The following is a 16,901-nucleotide window of genomic DNA, read 5'->3' on the forward strand; positions in this document are numbered from 1 at the left end:
AATGAGACAAGTTTTTACTCTTATATCTGACTCTATGTAGCGGCGTACACTACAGTGAGAGTCTTTTCAAAAAAGGTGAACTATTCATGTTAAAAATATGTTGATACAATGTTCTAAAAAGAAAAATATGCTATCCAGGCTATAACCTGTAGAATAGTTGAAGGTTGTATTGATAGATCTATCTACAGGAACATAATATAGTGGTGGGTCACGTGATCTAGTGGGATCGCTAACCGCAACGGCCGTAAGGGCCAACACAAACTGTTATTGATTTATGTAACCCAGATCAGATAAGATCTTATCAGCAAGATAAGGTTTTTGTTTTTTCCTCTTCACCGCCGCCATTTCGCCGAAACGATATCAAGAGCCCCGTGCAGAATCGCACTTCTCTCGTTCGTGCGGCAGGGGGCTTTCTAAGCTCGAGTCCTTTCTTTTTTTGCCCATTGATTTTTGCTTATACTCTTTTCTATTGCGCCCTTCAGTTTTTGTCTTGCTTGCAGGGGTTTTCGCATCCCTGATTCCCCTGCCGCCACCATGGCGGCTTCAATCTCCGGCAATCGAGATCTCCCTCCTTCTAGACATGATCTGAGGACATACTGGGGTAGAGTTAAACAGGCTGCAGAAATTTCGGACCCTAGGTAGGGCTCTTCACCCTCACACTACACATCAAAACGTCTTGTCTAGAGCAGGCTTCATGGCAAAGTCGTTCATTTCTATTCTCTTGCTTCGGCAATGACTAATCGCTGTCAATGCTTTATCCAGGACGTTATTTGTCTCTTCCGCTGGCCTGGAGAAGGCTAAAAACCTCATTGCCTCATATAAAAGTGGCCATGTCCCGTCAATGACACCGGAGCTATGGCGGGCGAAACGAATTGTCGATTCGACTTTGCACCCTGGTATGCTAGCAGTTGCTCTCCCTGTGAAGTCGATTTACACAATAGCGAAGCGTTGAATGCTAACGGCTAATTTCCTATCTAGATACTGGTCAACCAGTCTTTCTCCCTTTTCGCATGTCGTGCTTCGTCCTGTCCAATCTAATCGTGACTGCAGGAATGCTTACTCCCGGCCTCGGTGTATGTCTCCAAACCCATATATTTTCTCTTGTTATTCTCAATTGAAGATCTACCAGCTCATGAATGACAAATAGACAAGGGGTATAGTTCTCTGGCAGGTTGCCAACCAATCTTTAAACGTAGCCATCAACAACGCGAACGCAAATAAGTCAACCCCGCTCTCCTACTCCGCCATGGCGAAATCATACCTCATGGCCGTCTCCGCCTCGTGCTCAGTCGCCCTGGGCCTAAATGCCGTAGTGCCCCGCTTAAAACGGGTGTCGCCCAACACAAAATTGATCCTCGGTCGCCTCGTGCCCTTCGCGGCCGTCGCCACCGCCGGCGCCCTGAACGTATTCCTAATGCGCGGCGAGGAAATCCGCAAGGGAATCGACATCTACCCCGTCCTCTCCGACGAAGAGAAGGCGAAACGAGAAGCGGACGGAGACGTGGAGGTGCAAAGTCTAGGGAAAAGCAAGAAGGCCGCTACGTTAGCGGTAGGGGAAACGGCGATTAGTCGAGTGCTCAATGCGACTCCGGTCATGGCTATTCCCCCCTTGATTCTCGTACGACTGCAGGCGAAGCATTGGCTCAAGGCGCGGCCTCGGCTTGTGATGCCTATCAACCTAGGTATGCTCCTTTTTTTCCTCCTTTATCAAGTTAGGTACGAGAGAGGTATTCTTGTATTTTTGTGGCTAATTCGTGCAGGCTTGATTCTAACGACCTCCCTCTGTGCACTTCCATTCGCACTTGGTGCATTCCCGCAACGACAAGCGGTTAGTGCTCGGTCCCTGGAAAAGGAGTTTTGGGGCCGCGGTGGGAAGGACGACGAAGTTGAATTCAACAGGGGTATATGATCTTCCTCTTCGACTATCCCGAAAAAAATTCCCTTTCGATATCACTGTTTGTTTTTATGCCATCTCGATTTTAGATTCTTTCTTCCTCTTCTCTTTTTCTGGTTACATCCAGCTGGGCGTCTAGACGTGTGGGTTTCTTGATATTTTTCTTGCCTTTTTTTTTTTTTCCCGAACTGTATAGTGGCATAGATGTTCAATATAGATGTCTAGATTTGACTGATTCGGGTTATATAAAATATTGCTTCTTTCTCCCTTCATTTTCCTGCTTCTCGATAAACTTTTGGATCTATATATTCATCTGCCCTAATTACACTGTTACCATCTTGTTAAACAGAGGCTGGCGACTATAAAAAAAAAAACTTCCATGTCTATTTTATCGCGCAGGGGAAACCACGCAACTCCTCCCGTGTACTCGTTCCAGCTGCTGGCTCTAGAAGGCAGGAAAGAGGACGGAAAAGGGACAATCAAGCGCTCAAAGGGATCGGAGATATGTGGTCTCTTCCACAGTTATGGCAACGTCTGAACCCGAACTTCCCGCTTCGTTCACTCCAGCAGGAGCCTCCCAAAAATATTTGTCCTCCGTCAGAATAACAGAACACCAAAAAGAAGCAAAAGAGATTACTGTACTCATAAGCCTCATCCATAGGCCACAAGATACCTACAGGCTCCCGGCGGACTTGATTTAAATATGTTATCCTTTCCAGTCATGAAGGAGTGAATATCTGTACATGTTAGCTTCCTTTTAGTCGCGCATTTTACAGGGGCGAGAGAGAGCACTGTGCAGGAATACTGTGGTCAGGCATTTTAATATGAAGAACTATTAACTAATGGGCGCTACGAGGGTATATTGGACGATGTATGAGTGTACAGTAACTAGTAGATAGTAGAGTAGTAGTAGTATAGTATGGCTAATGACTGGCATGTCCAGATGTCGTATTGTAATGAGCAGATTGAGTTTAGGATCCATCCGACTTATTAATAGCTGGGTATTTTACATATGAACCAGGAGAAGACTCATTCCTTTTTCAAGATAAAAGGAGGTTGTTGTTGTTGCTCCAGCAATGAAAAAAACCTGGCGAATTGTCAGCAGTGTAACAACACAACCCTACTATTTAATGCCACGTCCTGCATATAAAATTCAATATATAGAGTAAAAAGTACTTATTTTTGTTCTATTTTTTGATAATTATTTTTTTAGGAAGAAAAAGAAAAGGAAAGCAATACATAACTACATCAAATCTCATGAGAGATACATAACTAGTGGAGGTATTTGTGTGGAATAAATAATAAATAAATAATATTCCTCGCTTGGTTGTAGAGTTTTTTGGCCATGTTCGCCCCCCGGATATAAAGTATTTAACTATCTATCTATCTACTCCGTAGATCCATCCACAAAGCAACAATGTATGTACATGTATGTACTGTACATACACACACAGTGGCCACAACCAGAGATAGCGAGATATCTGGGGAGTTGCACAGAAGTAGAAATCCATATTCACGTATCTACATGTGTATAGAGATATATAATTAATATGTAGGTAACTAACTTATGTATAATAGTTGTCGTAATGTATGTACATGTACATACATCCCCCGTCAACCAGCGTCGGACGGAACAACGTCTATCCTAAGCTGGATGATCTGGAGAGACCGAAAGAGTCCACTCTACCTTGCCTCTGCCTCTGCCTCTATCTATCTCTCTCTCTCTCTCTCTCTCTCTCTCTCTGTTTCTTTTCTATCTCCCGCCCATCATCAAAGGGTGCCATTCCATCGCCAGCGTCCTCGCATCGGGTCGGGTCTGCTCGTCTCTGCTCGCCTCTGCTCTTCTCTTGGCCCCCGTCCCGTCTGCCTCCCTCCCCTGTCCTCAGCCCGGGCGAGGAGACGTTCTCTCCGGACCACCAACCACTGCCACCGCTGCCACCGCTGCCACCACCACTACCACCACTACCATACCACCCACCACCAGGACCGACGACCACCTCCTCCACCACAACCACAACCACAACCACAACCACAACCACAAACCTCTCACTTCAACCGCTTTTTCTCCTCTCTCCGCAACCTTTCGCGGTTTCCCCCTGCCATCATCCACCTATCCTCATATCCAGCTCTCTCTGGCACCCGTCAACTACGCCCTCTCTCTCCTCTCTCTCACTACCCCCCAACTACTATCTACTACTGCTAATTCTGGGTGTTTTTGTCTCACCCCGGTGTCCATGGCTCTCTCTTAGCCTGGAAGCCCGCTTGAGTCGCCTCCTCTTTTTACCCTTCCGCTCGGCGGCCATCAAGAGCGACACACGCCCTTTTCTTCCTCTCTTTTCTTGATATTTTTCACTACCCTCGTCCACATCGAAAGCGAGCAAGGGAATTCGTTTTCCCTTTGCCTTTTTCTTCCCCCGCGAAGAGAGAGCGTCCCCGTCACCTAGTGCTTTTCTCTAATAAAAAAACCCCATCATGTCAACCCCTTCAACTGCCACGGCCACGCACCCATCGCGTCACCCACACTATGGCTACCCGCACCACCAGACCTACCACCAGTCTGCCTCCACTGCGTATCCTTCGTCGTCTGCTGTGACCGCTGTCTCTGCAAGCTCCTCTCGTCTGGCCAATTCCTACTCCTATCCGACAGCTACGGCAACCTCCTCCCAGCCCAATAATGCCACTCTTCCTCTCCCCGCTCCGTCAAAACCCGCCTCTTCTTCCTCCATAAGCCACCATCAGGCCAATATGGCGCTCTACCAGTCCCAGCCCTCCTCTGCTACTACGCTACCTACTGCCCAGAGCCGGCGGAAAAAGCCTGACTGGGCCGAGTTCTACAAGAACGGAGTGCCAAAAGAAATAATCGTAATTGACGATGACGACGATGTCAACCCCAATGGCATCAACAACCAAGAAAACAACGCAACAATTTCCACACGCCAAAAATTGCCACTCTCACATATCACTGCGCGGTCTGGCATCGCGTCCGGCATCAATGGCGCTGCCCACCCTGCCCCCGCAACCAAAAGAAGACGCACCGGCATGGAAACCGCTATTGATATGTCCTACTACGACCGGCCTGCGTTCTCTATCCACCCCCAGCAATACGGCGAAGATTCGTCAGGCACCTCCATCTCCACGGATCGAACTACCTCTCTGCACACCACTGCCCCGACGTCAATGGGCTCTCACGGTAGTGCCGCGTCGAACAGTTTATATTACGACGACGCCGCTGCCATTGGCCAGAAGCGGAAGCGGGTGGTGACGCGCAAATCTGCCCGTGATGAACAGAAACGGAGGGAGTTGGAGGTTTCTGGCGATGCATTTAGCAGTTATATACCCCCTCCAAAACCGCCTATAAAGGCCAAAGATGTGACTGTACCGGTGATCCGAGATGTATGCATACCATCACCACCATTCCCAACCCCACCCCTGGGGGACTGATATATATGAAACTACCCTTTTCGGCATGGCTAACTTTTTTGAACAGTACAATCTTCCTAAAAACCAAAAGGTAGACGACGATGATGGACACTACATAGTCACCCCAGACACTGATTTAACAGAGAGATGTGAGTGTCTCTAACCCTGATCGGTTTTGTTTAAAGCACACATCTTACTAATTGGTATATAAGACTCAATTATCAAACTACTCGGTCAAGGGACCTTCGGAAAGGTCGTGGAGGCGTATGACAAACATAAAAAGACACGCTGTGCCGTTAAGATCATCCGATCCGTGCAAAAATACAGAGAGGCTTCACGGATCGAGCTGCGGGTGCTCTCCACGCTTGCCTCCAACGACAGAACCAATCGCAACAAATGCATCCATCTCCGGGACTGCTTTGATTTTCGGAATCATATCTGTATCGTGACGGATCTGCTGGGCCAGAGCGTCTTCGACTTCCTCAAAGGGAACGGATTCGTTCCCTTCCCAAGTAGCCAGATCCAGAACTTTGCTCGACAGCTCCTTACCAGCGTTGCCTTCCTCCACGATCTCAATCTGATCCACACTGATCTAAAGCCCGAAAACATCCTCCTAGTCAACAATGCCTACCAGACTTTCACATACAACCGAGCCATCCCATCATCTTCACATACCTCCTCTCGCAACGCCCGTCAACGGCGCGTCCTCCTAAATAGCGAGATCCGGCTCATCGACTTCGGATCTGCCACCTTCAATGACGAGTACCACTCATCTGTCGTTTCGACACGCCACTACCGCGCTCCGGAAATCATCCTGAACCTAGGCTGGAGCTTTCCCTGTGACATCTGGAGCATTGGCTGTATCCTCGTCGAGTTTTTCACAGGTGATGCCCTCTTCCAAACACATGATAATCTCGAACACCTGGCTATGATGGAGAGTGTCTGTGGGGGCAAGATCGACGCGAAAATTGTCAAGCAGGTAATGCAGGGCCGTGGTGGGAGTGTGAATGCAGCCGCTAAGTATGTTCCACCTTTTTTTCCCCTCCTCCCACCCTTTTTTTTTTTTTTTTTCTATTTATTTGTATCTAACGAGAAAAAAAACAGATACTTCAACCGAAGTAAACTCGACTATCCCAATGCGGAAACATCCAAAGCATCAAAGAAATACGTCCGTGCTATGAAACCACTCCATGTACGATATCTCACCAACCCCCCTTTTATTGTTGCTTGTTAATTTTACCCCTGATACTAACCAAAACCTCCTCCCTCCCAGGAATTCATCCCCGCCACAACAAACTTCAACAAGCACTTCCTCGACCTGCTCCGCCGCATCTTCGTCTACGATCCCAAAGCGCGCATCACCGCAAAACAAGCGCTCAAACACCCGTGGTTCAAAGAATCGATCATAGACGACGGCACCGAGGCGCTGAGGATCGGGCAGCAAATCCGCGATGATCTTGCCGCGACGTCAAGGTCTGCTTCGTAGTAGATAATGGCTGTCTATATACGTTTCTTCTTCCCTTACTTGGCTTTTTTTCCCTTCGCTATTTCATTGTTATGGGAAATCAGGGGTATATTATTTTGATTTGGTATTTATATACATATGTGTGTGGATGGTTTTCCACAGTTTTGCATGGTGCTTTCTATGTGTGCTTACGAAGTAATGAATGTTTCTTTTTCTGTGTCTGTCTATGTTCAGTGCTCTGATATCCGTTAATCTCTGGCCTTCTCCACACGCACCTCTCTCCTTCTCTCTTTCTCTCTCCCTCACACACGCATATACCCGCGCGCACGCACCCCCCGTCTAGCACTATCAATATACCGGAGCAACAAACAAAACAGAGCCAGACAATAGACCAGATTAGGAACGAAATAATAGGGGCGTTGGAAGGGGTGTTTAAGTAATTACCTTTTCTTTTCTTTTCTTTTTTGACTTGGCTAATTAGGTTGTTTTGGCTTTGGGGCGGCTTTTCATCACCAGTAATCAATTGGCGTGGAGGAGGCGTGTGCGAGCGGAACTCACTCAGTGTGCGTGTGAGATTGTTTGTTTACTACTACTTACTACTAAAGTACATTACAGTGCATGGGAAAGCTTTACACTACTGCTATTATTTTTATTTTTTATTTTTCCTTGTTCTCGTCCATGACTTCTTGTTTTGCTTTTTTTTTTTTTTTTTTTTTTTTTTTTTATTCCCTCCTCTTCTTGCCTTGTTTTCCCTGTTTTCCTACTTCTTTGGCTTGATTGATTGAATGATACACACACTTGGGAAGACGAAAACGCGCCTTGGACTTTGGAGCAAAGGGGCGCAAAATCAAGGTACATATATATATGTATATATTTATGATGAAGGTGAACAAAAACAAAGCATGTCACTTCTGACATACCCGCCATCCATCCCCTTTTATCCCGCCTAATATCTCCGCCCAAGGGCGGCGTGTCATGTTATGCTGGCTGGCTAGCGGGCGAGATGAGTTGAGTTAAGCCGCTCACTGCGCTTCGTCTGTGTGCGCTGCACATAGATTTGGGCGAGGCTGTTTGAGCAAGATGGAAATTTTCTGACGACTACCGTATGGCAGATGGGTCATGGGCCTGTTTTGTCCTCTTGGATCATTCTTGTTAGAAAATACATAGAGATGCTATGAATATGAATGATGCTTACTTGTAGCATGATTAGTTGGGACAAGGGGGTAAAAAGGCAACAAATATATATATCAATTCCAGGGGGAAATCTTATAATGATAAAAAGGAAGGTGAAGAAAAAGAATAATAATACAGAAAGATGATGATAGAAATAAACATGGGTGATGTCAAATTGTGCAATAGATAACAGATCCAATTCCCCCCTAAAAAAATAATTCTAGCAATCTCCCTTACCCCCTCTCCTTCTGCCATGATTCCCATATTCGCACTTGGCGCATTCCAGGAGAGACGGGAACACGCGCCTTGTTAGACGTATTTGAAGCCTGACTCGTATTCAGACTTTGTTTCTGACCGATATCGAGCGACACCTGTGGACCACTGTTGGCTGATAAAAGTGGTGAAATCATCCTGAGAGGGGAACAAAAAGTAAGTTTTTTATGCTTGTGAGTAACAAGATAGACATACAAATAAAGGGCAAAAAAAAAAAAAAAAGAAAAAAAAAAGAAAAAAAAAAGAAAAAAAAGAAAAAAGGAAAAAAGGAAAAAAAGACAAAGAATTCTCCATCACTTACCACTGAATAGAAACACTAATATTCTCTCTTTTAGCTTTCCACACAGAGCCCGGTTTCAACCCCTCAGGTTCCCCCTCCTCCCCTCCTCCCTCCCTAACTGGCCCCGTCCCCGTCAACTCCCGCCATGCCACCTCCGACAGTTCAAGATCATACAGCGAACAGTTCCCACAACCGCCCCCAACCGTCGCGGCTATCGCCTTGGTCAAAAACGGGTTGATAACTATGATGGAGGCGCCGCAGAGGCTCGTGCCGTTGGCACTGGCACTGGCACTGGCACTGGCACTGGCACTAGCGCTGCTGTTGCTTTTGAATTTGCTGCTGCTGCTGCTGCTGTTGCTGTTTCCTTGACCCTCGTGGAGGAGGGCGGGGTTGATGTATGCGAGGGGCGCGGTGGGTTCGGAGGCAGAGGCGTCGAAGTTAGGGCTCAGAGCACAGGCGGAGGCGGCGGTACTGGTCGTGGTTTCATTGAAGCCAGGTTGGCTGGGTTGCTGGAGGCGGGCGAAAGTGTCTATTATGAGTTGGCCGGGTTGGATGCTTACGGCGCGGCGGGGGCTGCAGTTGCGGGGCGCGGGGAGGGATGTTGTCAGTCAGTATAAGGTGGTTTTCCTCTTCTCTCTTCCAGCCTCATTTTGTCTTCACATTTGCTCACGATGGGTCGAATTGGAGTGTAAAAGGTTGGAGTAGAGGTACTTACGCAAGAATTTCCCTGGAACTTGGAGTTGGCGTTGATGATACAAGGCCCGGGGCGATGGCCACGGCCATCAGGCAAGCGATGAACATCATTTTACCTCCTCTCCTGTCATCCGCTTGTTGGAATGTGAGAGTGGCATATATGCCTCTCTATATACATATATATAAAGAGAGAAGTAAATAGGTAGATATATATATATATATCACTGGCGGTCCGCCGAGATGCACGCACAGGAGTGAATCAAAGAGGTCTGATATATGTAAAACGCAATAATATGCAATCATATAAATTGCTGCTGGCCGCATGGCATTCTCCCCCGTGTTTTTGATTCTCTTTTTCCTTCCCCCTCGCATCGCGTTGCGTTGTTGGCAATGGCAAATTTCATAATCTGCACGGTGGCCACACATTGTTGGAAGCTCCGCCGCAAGCAGCTCGAAGCATGAAGCAAGAAGCACGAAGTACATACAACGCCAACGGCGAACGTATTTATCGTTCCGGCGCCGGATAGCATGCCCCTGTTGGAGCAGAGGCAGAAGCATGGGCTCATGTAAGAACGCGTTATGTTCAAGAAATAACTCATCCATAGCGGTATAACCGGGTTTCTTCCGCTGCTGTGCATGTATTATTGTCCATTCAAAACCAGCTTAAAAGGGCCAATAGGGTCGGGGGTCGGGGAAATTTAATGAAATGAATGATTTAGATAGAAAAAGCAGACATTTCAACCACATGTTCACAATCAGGAAAGAAACAGGGCTTGAGTTAACAAAGTCGAGCCTCGAGCTTCTCATTGAGCTCCACCAGGATACTCCATATAGAGCAAAAAGAACAGGCCGGGCCGAGATCTTCGCAGGTAGCCATCGCATAATTTTCATATAGAAAAACGAGGAACAGTGAAGGCAAAGCAAGGCCGGTGTTATGTCCCGTTGGGCCGGATTTGGTGGGGAGATAACCAACGCCGGAGGACATCGAAACAATAATATAAATAAATAAATAAATGCGCCGTCGATGCAGATTCTGACACGAACACACCGAATTTATGTAAGTTGGGAATTATTATCCATGTCAACGCGTATCTCAGATCCCGCGTATCGTCTTACAATAAGTGATTTCCTAATAGCGAAATAGTTAGGGAAGAAGATAAAGCGGAAACAGCCATTAATCTTCAGAATGGCGACCAGTAATAGCCATGGATAGGGCCATATTATCTGTATGGACACTGTGTCCGCCTGGAGAAGAACCCGTGGAGAATGAATTAAAACGGAGGTGGAAAAATGACAAATCTACAGCTGAGAAAGAGATGAGCTATGCTTGATAGTGCTCGTAGAACAAAGTAAATAGGGAGAATATCAGAACTGTAGCAATTTTTTGATGCCACTTTCATGCAGAGCAGTACATATTTATGCAACTGCAGATGGATTAAACTAATAAAACATAAGGTAATTAATAATAAACTAACCCATCCATGTGTAAAACTGGAAAAGAAGGAAGAAAAAAAACCGGCCTCAGCCAAACAACCTGGGGAATGGAGTTAGAATGAGACGAGACAACCAAGGGTTAACCAAAGAGGCCTGTGCTCCGTAATTCTCCTTGCTCTCAACATGCCACTTCTTCAATTTGCGGGGTTAGACTTTAATAAGGCTACTACAGCACCGGTCTGTCCGTATCCTCTTTGGATTCCTTCGAGTAAGCCTTTTGTAGATGCTTCGTGCCCTTCCCGTCCACCTCCAACACGAAAAGGATGTCCCTAATCTGGATCCCGGCTCCACGCTCCTTGTCATCCTCTCGCCAATCTCCCATCTTTTTAGCCACGGGTTTACTAGCTCCTCCAGCGCTACCGCCACTAGGTTTTGCAGCAGACGCGCCTGGAACGGCACCAGCAGCACTGATCCTTGGTGGCGTGGAAAAACCACTCCGCGATGTTGCAGGAGATCCACTGGTTAGCCAGCTATAGGTTTTCTTTTTCCCGCCAAATCTGACACCCGACGTCAGGCTGTTCGTGGCCATCCGCGCCGTTTCGACGGACTGCTGATGCTGCACGGCTTCTGTCACCTTGGAGTCGGCCTTTTTCAAGTCCTTTTTTGTGGTTTTGCGGTCATCCGGAGCACGTTCACTGGCTAGAACAGTGGGTGTGGCGGCGCCGGGGGTGGTAGCTCCAACAGAGTCCGCTCTATTGGAATCACCGCCTAGGATCGCGTCAGCACTCCTTCTAGCTCGTTTACGAGCCCGTCGTTCTTCATGTGACATGTCCTTTTCGATTAGGCTGCGGCTCCGTTTCGCGATGATATTGGCTACTGTGATCTGGTTCTTGTTTGGAGGTTCATCACTCTTTGAGGTGTCCGATAGAGGACCTAGTAGATACGATAGTTAGCTCAGTGGTTATCATAAGTTTCCATGGCCGCACCATTTGCATACGTTTAGGAGTTAGTGTGTTAGCAGCCGTCTCTCTGCCCGACGGGCCCTCCACCTTTTCACCAGGGGGTGTTAATGTAACTGCGACGTCGCTCCATTCTAATGGAACAGCGCCGTGAGAATTTGCACGTCGGTTGTTTGCAATCGAGTAAGAATGATCGACCACAGAGCGAAGCCGTTCTTCACAGGCCAGAGATATCAAAGACAGAATGTCGCCAAGTGGAGCATCTTGGGTCAAAAGTGTTTTGCCGGTACGTATCACTGAAGAACCATCCGGACCTGTCACCTCGACCGGGCCAGCAGCGCGGCCTGGGAACGGACGATAAACGCCTTGTGCCGGCATCCGCACTCCAAGGTCATAGGCTCGCTTTTGTATTCGATCTTCCACCATTGCCGTGAATAGAAAAGGCGCCTGCAGCGGGTATTGTGTACGCCTGCTTGCTGCAGTATCTTTGCGTAGCTTTTCATCTTCGGCGGTAGCCTCGGGCGTTTGTACGGTGGCGGGTTCCGCAGTATTTGATGTACGAACAGGAAATGCACTCTGCGTGGGCGTTGGTTTCTGCAGCGTTGAGCCGACAAAGCTGGTTCCTGCGGAGACTCTACCAGCAGACGGTTGGGAGGCAAAGGAGTTGTTGAAATTCGTTTGGATCCGCGGCGGTTGCTTCGTGGGAGCCTGTCCATATGCGTGGGTCAAATATTCCTCCTCTTCTCTCACATCGATGCCAGATGAAGCCAAAACATCGGTTAGTTCAGCTGTATCGGTGGCTTTCTCGACGGGCCTTGATGGTGGTCCCATAACTCCTGGAGGCGGAGGGGCAGCCATGGTTGGAGTGGAGGTACCGTTGGCAAAGTTGCCGCTACCTGGGCTTCCTGTACGAGGCAGCTGTAATGTGCCAAAGCTAGGAGATGCGTAGGGAGAGTGAGTCTGAGGTAAAGGTGAGAGGCGTTGTCGTTTCGGAGGAGGGGCAATGCCGCTGACGGGAGACGGGGCTCCAGGAGATGGGGACGGAGTGGAGGCAGGCGGGGAGAAGGCCTGTGCAGCAAATTGCTGAGGTTGCGTCTGGGCCATGGTGAATAGGAGATCGCCCAAGAGGCGCAGAGGAGAAGCGCTAAATGTGAATAGCTGTTAAGCTCACGAGTGAAGCGTCAACTCGCAAAAGAACCGAGTGAAGAGGGAGAGCAATGCGCCCGGCCAAGAGACGTGTGGAGGAAACGCGGTCATCTCAGAGTCATTCTGCCAGGCGTGGACAGGGATGTGATGCGATATCGTATAACCGGGCAGTCACGAACGGTTCCTATATATTCTTCCTATCGCAGTTGTCTAGCTGGGTGTTGATATAGATGTCGGATATTTGATGTTGTCTTCGTTCCTTGTCCTTGTTGTTTGGAAGTTGGAAGGAGTTTGATTGCGGCTTTGATAAGGGCTCACGGTCACGTGAGGAGCTGATGATATAAGCAATCCATCTGTTGAGGTCAATTTCTGCGGTGGAAGATCAAACGACGACGTTCAACGATAAACGCGAAGTGCGAGGAGCAATATTAACGCGATTATTCAAGCAGGGATCACTAGATACCTGCAGCGGATACCACTGCAATCTACGGGCCGGTATATCCTACGTTGGAGTGCCACAGCTGAGCCCCAACCGGTCCTCGAGAGAGGGATGGCTCGTTAAACAAGCTTTGCTTCTCGATGCGCCTGGGAATACTGGATTTGTGATACAGGTCAAAATATCACACAATTTACGGATGCTACGTCTATCTAGCTAGGGAAGTGGGAGACATCAATACATATACCAATATATATCATGGCGACCAAGCGAAAGGCGTCTGCCCTCCAGGCCACTGGCGGTGATGAGCCCGTTGACCCTTCTGATGAGCTCCTGTTCTACAATCTGGGAGGTGGAAATGAGGTCGGGAGGTCGTGTCATATCATCCAATACAAGGGGAAGACAGTTATGGTGAGCAATTGTTGTTTTGTTTGTCGTTGTCCGTTGCGCCGCGTCGCTGTCCTGTCTCGCTGACTCCCAACTGTATAGCTTGATGCTGGAATGCACCCAGCCAAAGAAGGTTTCGCTGCCCTCCCCTTCTTCGACGATTTCGACCTCAGCACTGTCGATATTCTTCTTATAAGCCAGTACGTAGAACTGTTTATTTTGTTTTACCATGTCTTAAATTTTGATCTTGGTGCGGATATTCTGGATTGGAGGGATAAGAGTATGGTTGTACTGTGTACCAAGAACTGTCAGCACTCGCAGAACAGCACTCTGCTTCGATTTTTTGGGAAATTACCCACACAGCCTTTATCACCTCTTTATTTTCCCTTGTCCTGGATATATATACATATCAGAAAACAAATGAAATTACTTTTTGTCTTCGTCCTCTATGTTTCTTGTTTCTCCGTATCACCTTGTATTGCTCTCAACCTTAGCAACCAGTGCCTACATACCATACCCACCCCTGTTTCCTTAAGCTGCGTATCTTGGTCTATTTTCCATACTTGAAAGCTGGACACATAGCTAACCCCCTGTGTTTGGCACCGCCTAGTTTCCATTTGGACCACTCAGCCAGTCTACCGTACGTCCTTAGCAAAACCAATTTCAAAGGGCGGGTTTTTATGACCCATGCTACCAAAGCTATTTACAAATGGTTGATCCAGGACAATGTCCGGGTCAGCAATACGTCGTCTTCCTCCGACCAGCGCACAACTCTCTACACCGAACAAGATCATCTTTCGACCTTATCCCAAATAGAGGCCATTGATTTTAACACCACCCATACGATCAATAGCATTCGCATTACTCCATTTCCCGCTGGTCATGTCCTTGGCGCAGCAATGTTCCTAATATCAATCGCCGGTCTTAACATTCTATTTACGGGTGACTACTCTCGTGAAGAAGACCGCCATCTTATATCCGCGGAAGCACCCAAGGGCATCAAAATTGATGTCCTCATCACGGAATCCACATTCGGTGTATCTTCCAACCCACCTCGCTTGGAGCGAGAAGCAGCCCTCATGAAATCTATCACCGGAGTTCTGAATCGAGGAGGACGAGTTCTCATGCCAGTTTTTGCCCTGGGACGAGCGCAGGAACTCCTATTAATTCTCGACGAATACTGGAGTCGGCATCCAGAGCTGCAGAAAATTCCTATCTACTATATCGGAAACATCGCACGGAGATGTATGGTTGTCTATCAGACATACATCGGAGCCATGAACGAAAATATCAAACGTCTCTTCCGCCAGCGAATGGCGGAGGCTGAAGCTTCCGGAGACAAGAGCGTAAGCGCCGGACCGTGGGATTTCCGTTTCGTACGCAGTGTAAGGAGCATTGAGCGCTTCGATGATGTTGGCGGCTGCGTCATGCTTGCGTCTCCTGGTATGCTGCAAACAGGCACCAGTCGGGAACTTCTAGAGCGGTGGGCACCAAGCGAACGTAACGGTGTTATCATGACGGGTTACAGTGTTGAGGGGACCATGGGCAAACAGATCCTAAATGAGCCAGAGCAGATTCCAGCGGTGATGAGTGGTAGAAATGCAGTTGGTCCAGCCAGGAGAATGGCTGCTGGAGATGATGAGCAAAAAGTCATGATTCCGAGGCGATGCACCGTGGACGAAATCAGTTTTGCGGCCCACGTAGATGGGATGGAGAATCGCGAATTTATTGAGGAAGTTGCTGCCCCTGTTGTGGTAAGTTATTTAACCACCTCCTGTTAAACTTTATCTCTATACGTACTTTTTTTGTACTAACTATTCGTGACAGATCCTTGTTCACGGCGAAAAAAACCAAATGATGCGCCTGAAATCAAAATTACTAAGTTTAAATGCGGACAAAACCGTCAAGGTCAAAGTATATACACCAGCAAACTGCGAGGAAGTCCGAATACCCTTCCAAGTCGACAAGGTGGCCAAAGTTGTTGGGCGTCTCGCAGAGAGCTCACCACCATCCGACCATAACGAGTCGCGAATTATGAATGGGGTTCTTGTACAAAACGGATTCAAGTTATCCCTGATGGCGCCGGAAGATCTTAGAGAGTATGCAGGGCTTGCTACCACGACCATCACTTGTAAGCAGCTTATTACGCTCAGCACAGCGAGTATTGACTTGATCCGATGGGCGCTGGAGGGGACTTTTGGGTCTATTGAGGAAATCCGTCCCCAGCGCCATAAGACTGAGGACGTAAAGACGAACGGTTTTGAAGAGGAGAGTGGGCTTGTGAAGAAAGAAGAGGAGGAAGAGGAAGCTGATGAGGAGATTCCGACAGATGAATCACTAGCATATCTGGTGATGGGCTGCGTGACTATCCGCTACACCCCACGGACGCGAGAGGTGGCGGTCGAGTGGGAAGGGAATATGATGAACGATGGGATTGCCGATGCGGTGATGGCCGTGCTGCTGACAGTGGAGACAAGCCCAGCTTCTGTAAAACGTATGAAACCCCTGTCGTCCGTCATCCCCCTTTGCAAATATTTCACCGTTTTCTAACTTTTGGTATTGCTTCTGCAGGCTCAAGCAAACAGCACCAGCATCTACATTCGCACGCCCCGCCCCTCAACTTACCAAACCCACATTCCAACCTAACCGCAGAAGAACGCCTCGCGCGCCTCTGCATGCTACTCGAAGCGCAATTCGGCCCCAACATTGCCCCGATAGAAAAGCCAAAGATAAAACACACCTCCTTTGCCCCCACCACTACCACCACTCCTCTTAAACACAACGGCACATCAACATCAGCATCTACACTCCTAAAACCAGACACAGACACCACCAGCGCCGTCTCCACCCCGGCAGCCTCGGGCGGGACAAACGCCCCCGCCCCCTCCCCTTCTCCCTCCCCGGCCCCGGCCCCGGCCCCAACAACAACAGCACCCGAAGACGACCTCACGCCAGAAGACGTGCACGAGCTTGAATGCGCCGAGCTCGAGCGGCTGCACAGCCTTGGCATTCCGGTGCCGGGCCTGGAGATCCGGGTCGACAAGCATGTGGCGCGGGTGTGGCTGGAGACGCTGGAGGTGGAGTGCGGGTATGCGGTGTTGAGGATAAGTGGCGTTGATGATGCATTTGTTGGTATAATGCTATAGAGTAAAGGGTATTTAGTGTTTGACTTTTCCCCCCCCCCTCTCTATGGGCGGAGAAAGTGAGGGATGAGGAGGTGTGTGTATGTTTTTAAAGGGTAGCGCGGAGTGAAGGTCTGCGTGGGGATGTTTTTACTAAACAAGAGGCATACAGTATTAGCGATCAGCGAGTTCGATCTATATCCGTTAAGTGATGAGGGA

The 16,901-nt window shown here is 48.4% G+C and overlaps 6 protein-coding genes across 7 annotated transcripts; 4 read left to right on the forward strand and 2 right to left on the reverse strand.

The window, feature by feature from the left end:
- The first annotated feature begins 347 nt into the window (after nt 1-347).
- BDCG_04714 (mitochondrial cation transporter) lies at nt 348-2,781 on the forward strand. The gene is made up of 5 exons (XM_045420356.1): nt 348-638; nt 763-896; nt 979-1,073; nt 1,148-1,682; nt 1,761-2,781. The coding sequence occupies exons 1-5, from the start codon at nt 535-537 to the stop codon at nt 1,907-1,909; spliced, it is 1,017 nt and encodes a 338-aa protein (XP_045276482.1). The 5' UTR covers nt 348-534; the 3' UTR covers nt 1,910-2,781.
- A 431-nt stretch (nt 2,782-3,212) lies between these two features.
- Nucleotides 3,213-3,922, forward strand: BDCG_17007 (uncharacterized protein). The gene is made up of 2 exons (XM_045426175.1): nt 3,213-3,393; nt 3,473-3,922. Exons 1-2 carry the CDS (start codon nt 3,312-3,314, stop codon nt 3,541-3,543), a joined length of 153 nt encoding a protein of 50 aa, XP_045280984.1. The 5' UTR covers nt 3,213-3,311; the 3' UTR covers nt 3,544-3,922.
- A 444-nt stretch (nt 3,923-4,366) lies between these two features.
- On the forward strand, nt 4,367-6,800 carry BDCG_04715 (CMGC/CLK protein kinase; the record flags this gene model as incomplete). Its single annotated transcript, XM_045420357.1, has 5 exons — nt 4,367-5,287; nt 5,382-5,463; nt 5,527-6,334; nt 6,419-6,506; nt 6,588-6,800. The coding sequence occupies 5 exons, from the start codon at nt 4,367-4,369 to the stop codon at nt 6,798-6,800; spliced, it is 2,112 nt and encodes a 703-aa protein (XP_045276483.1).
- A 681-nt stretch (nt 6,801-7,481) lies between these two features.
- On the reverse strand, nt 7,482-9,680 carry BDCG_04716. 2 transcript variants are annotated; one of them, XM_045420358.1, is made up of 4 exons: nt 9,221-9,680; nt 8,527-9,078; nt 7,975-8,363; nt 7,482-7,916 (listed from the first exon to the last, which is right to left on the reverse strand). In XM_045420358.1, the coding sequence occupies exons 1-3, from the start codon at nt 9,307-9,309 to the stop codon at nt 8,186-8,188; spliced, it is 819 nt and encodes a 272-aa protein (XP_045280985.1). In that variant the 5' UTR covers nt 9,310-9,680; the 3' UTR covers nt 7,482-7,916; nt 7,975-8,185. The 2 variants fall into 2 exon arrangements, with proteins under 2 accessions (XP_045280985.1, XP_045280986.1); XM_045420359.1 differs by having other exon boundaries at nt 7,665-8,363.
- A 651-nt stretch (nt 9,681-10,331) lies between these two features.
- On the reverse strand, nt 10,332-13,000 carry BDCG_04717 (uncharacterized protein). Its single transcript, XM_045420360.1, has 2 exons — nt 11,630-13,000; nt 10,332-11,565 (listed from the first exon to the last, which is right to left on the reverse strand). The coding sequence occupies exons 1-2, from the start codon at nt 12,693-12,695 to the stop codon at nt 10,859-10,861; spliced, it is 1,773 nt and encodes a 590-aa protein (XP_045276484.1). The 5' UTR covers nt 12,696-13,000; the 3' UTR covers nt 10,332-10,858.
- A 124-nt stretch (nt 13,001-13,124) lies between these two features.
- BDCG_04718 (endoribonuclease ysh1) lies at nt 13,125-16,706 on the forward strand (the record flags this gene model as incomplete). Its single annotated transcript, XM_045420361.1, has 5 exons — nt 13,125-13,584; nt 13,663-13,760; nt 14,171-15,314; nt 15,388-16,054; nt 16,132-16,706. The coding sequence occupies exons 1-5, from the start codon at nt 13,432-13,434 to the stop codon at nt 16,704-16,706; spliced, it is 2,637 nt and encodes an 878-aa protein (XP_045276485.1). The 5' UTR covers nt 13,125-13,431.
- Nucleotides 16,707-16,901: the final 195 nt, after the last annotated feature.

Source organism: Blastomyces dermatitidis (genome assembly GCF_000003525.1).
Source record: "Blastomyces dermatitidis ER-3 genomic scaffold supercont1.5, whole genome shotgun sequence".
Taxonomy (NCBI): domain Eukaryota; kingdom Fungi; phylum Ascomycota; class Eurotiomycetes; order Onygenales; family Ajellomycetaceae; genus Blastomyces; species Blastomyces dermatitidis.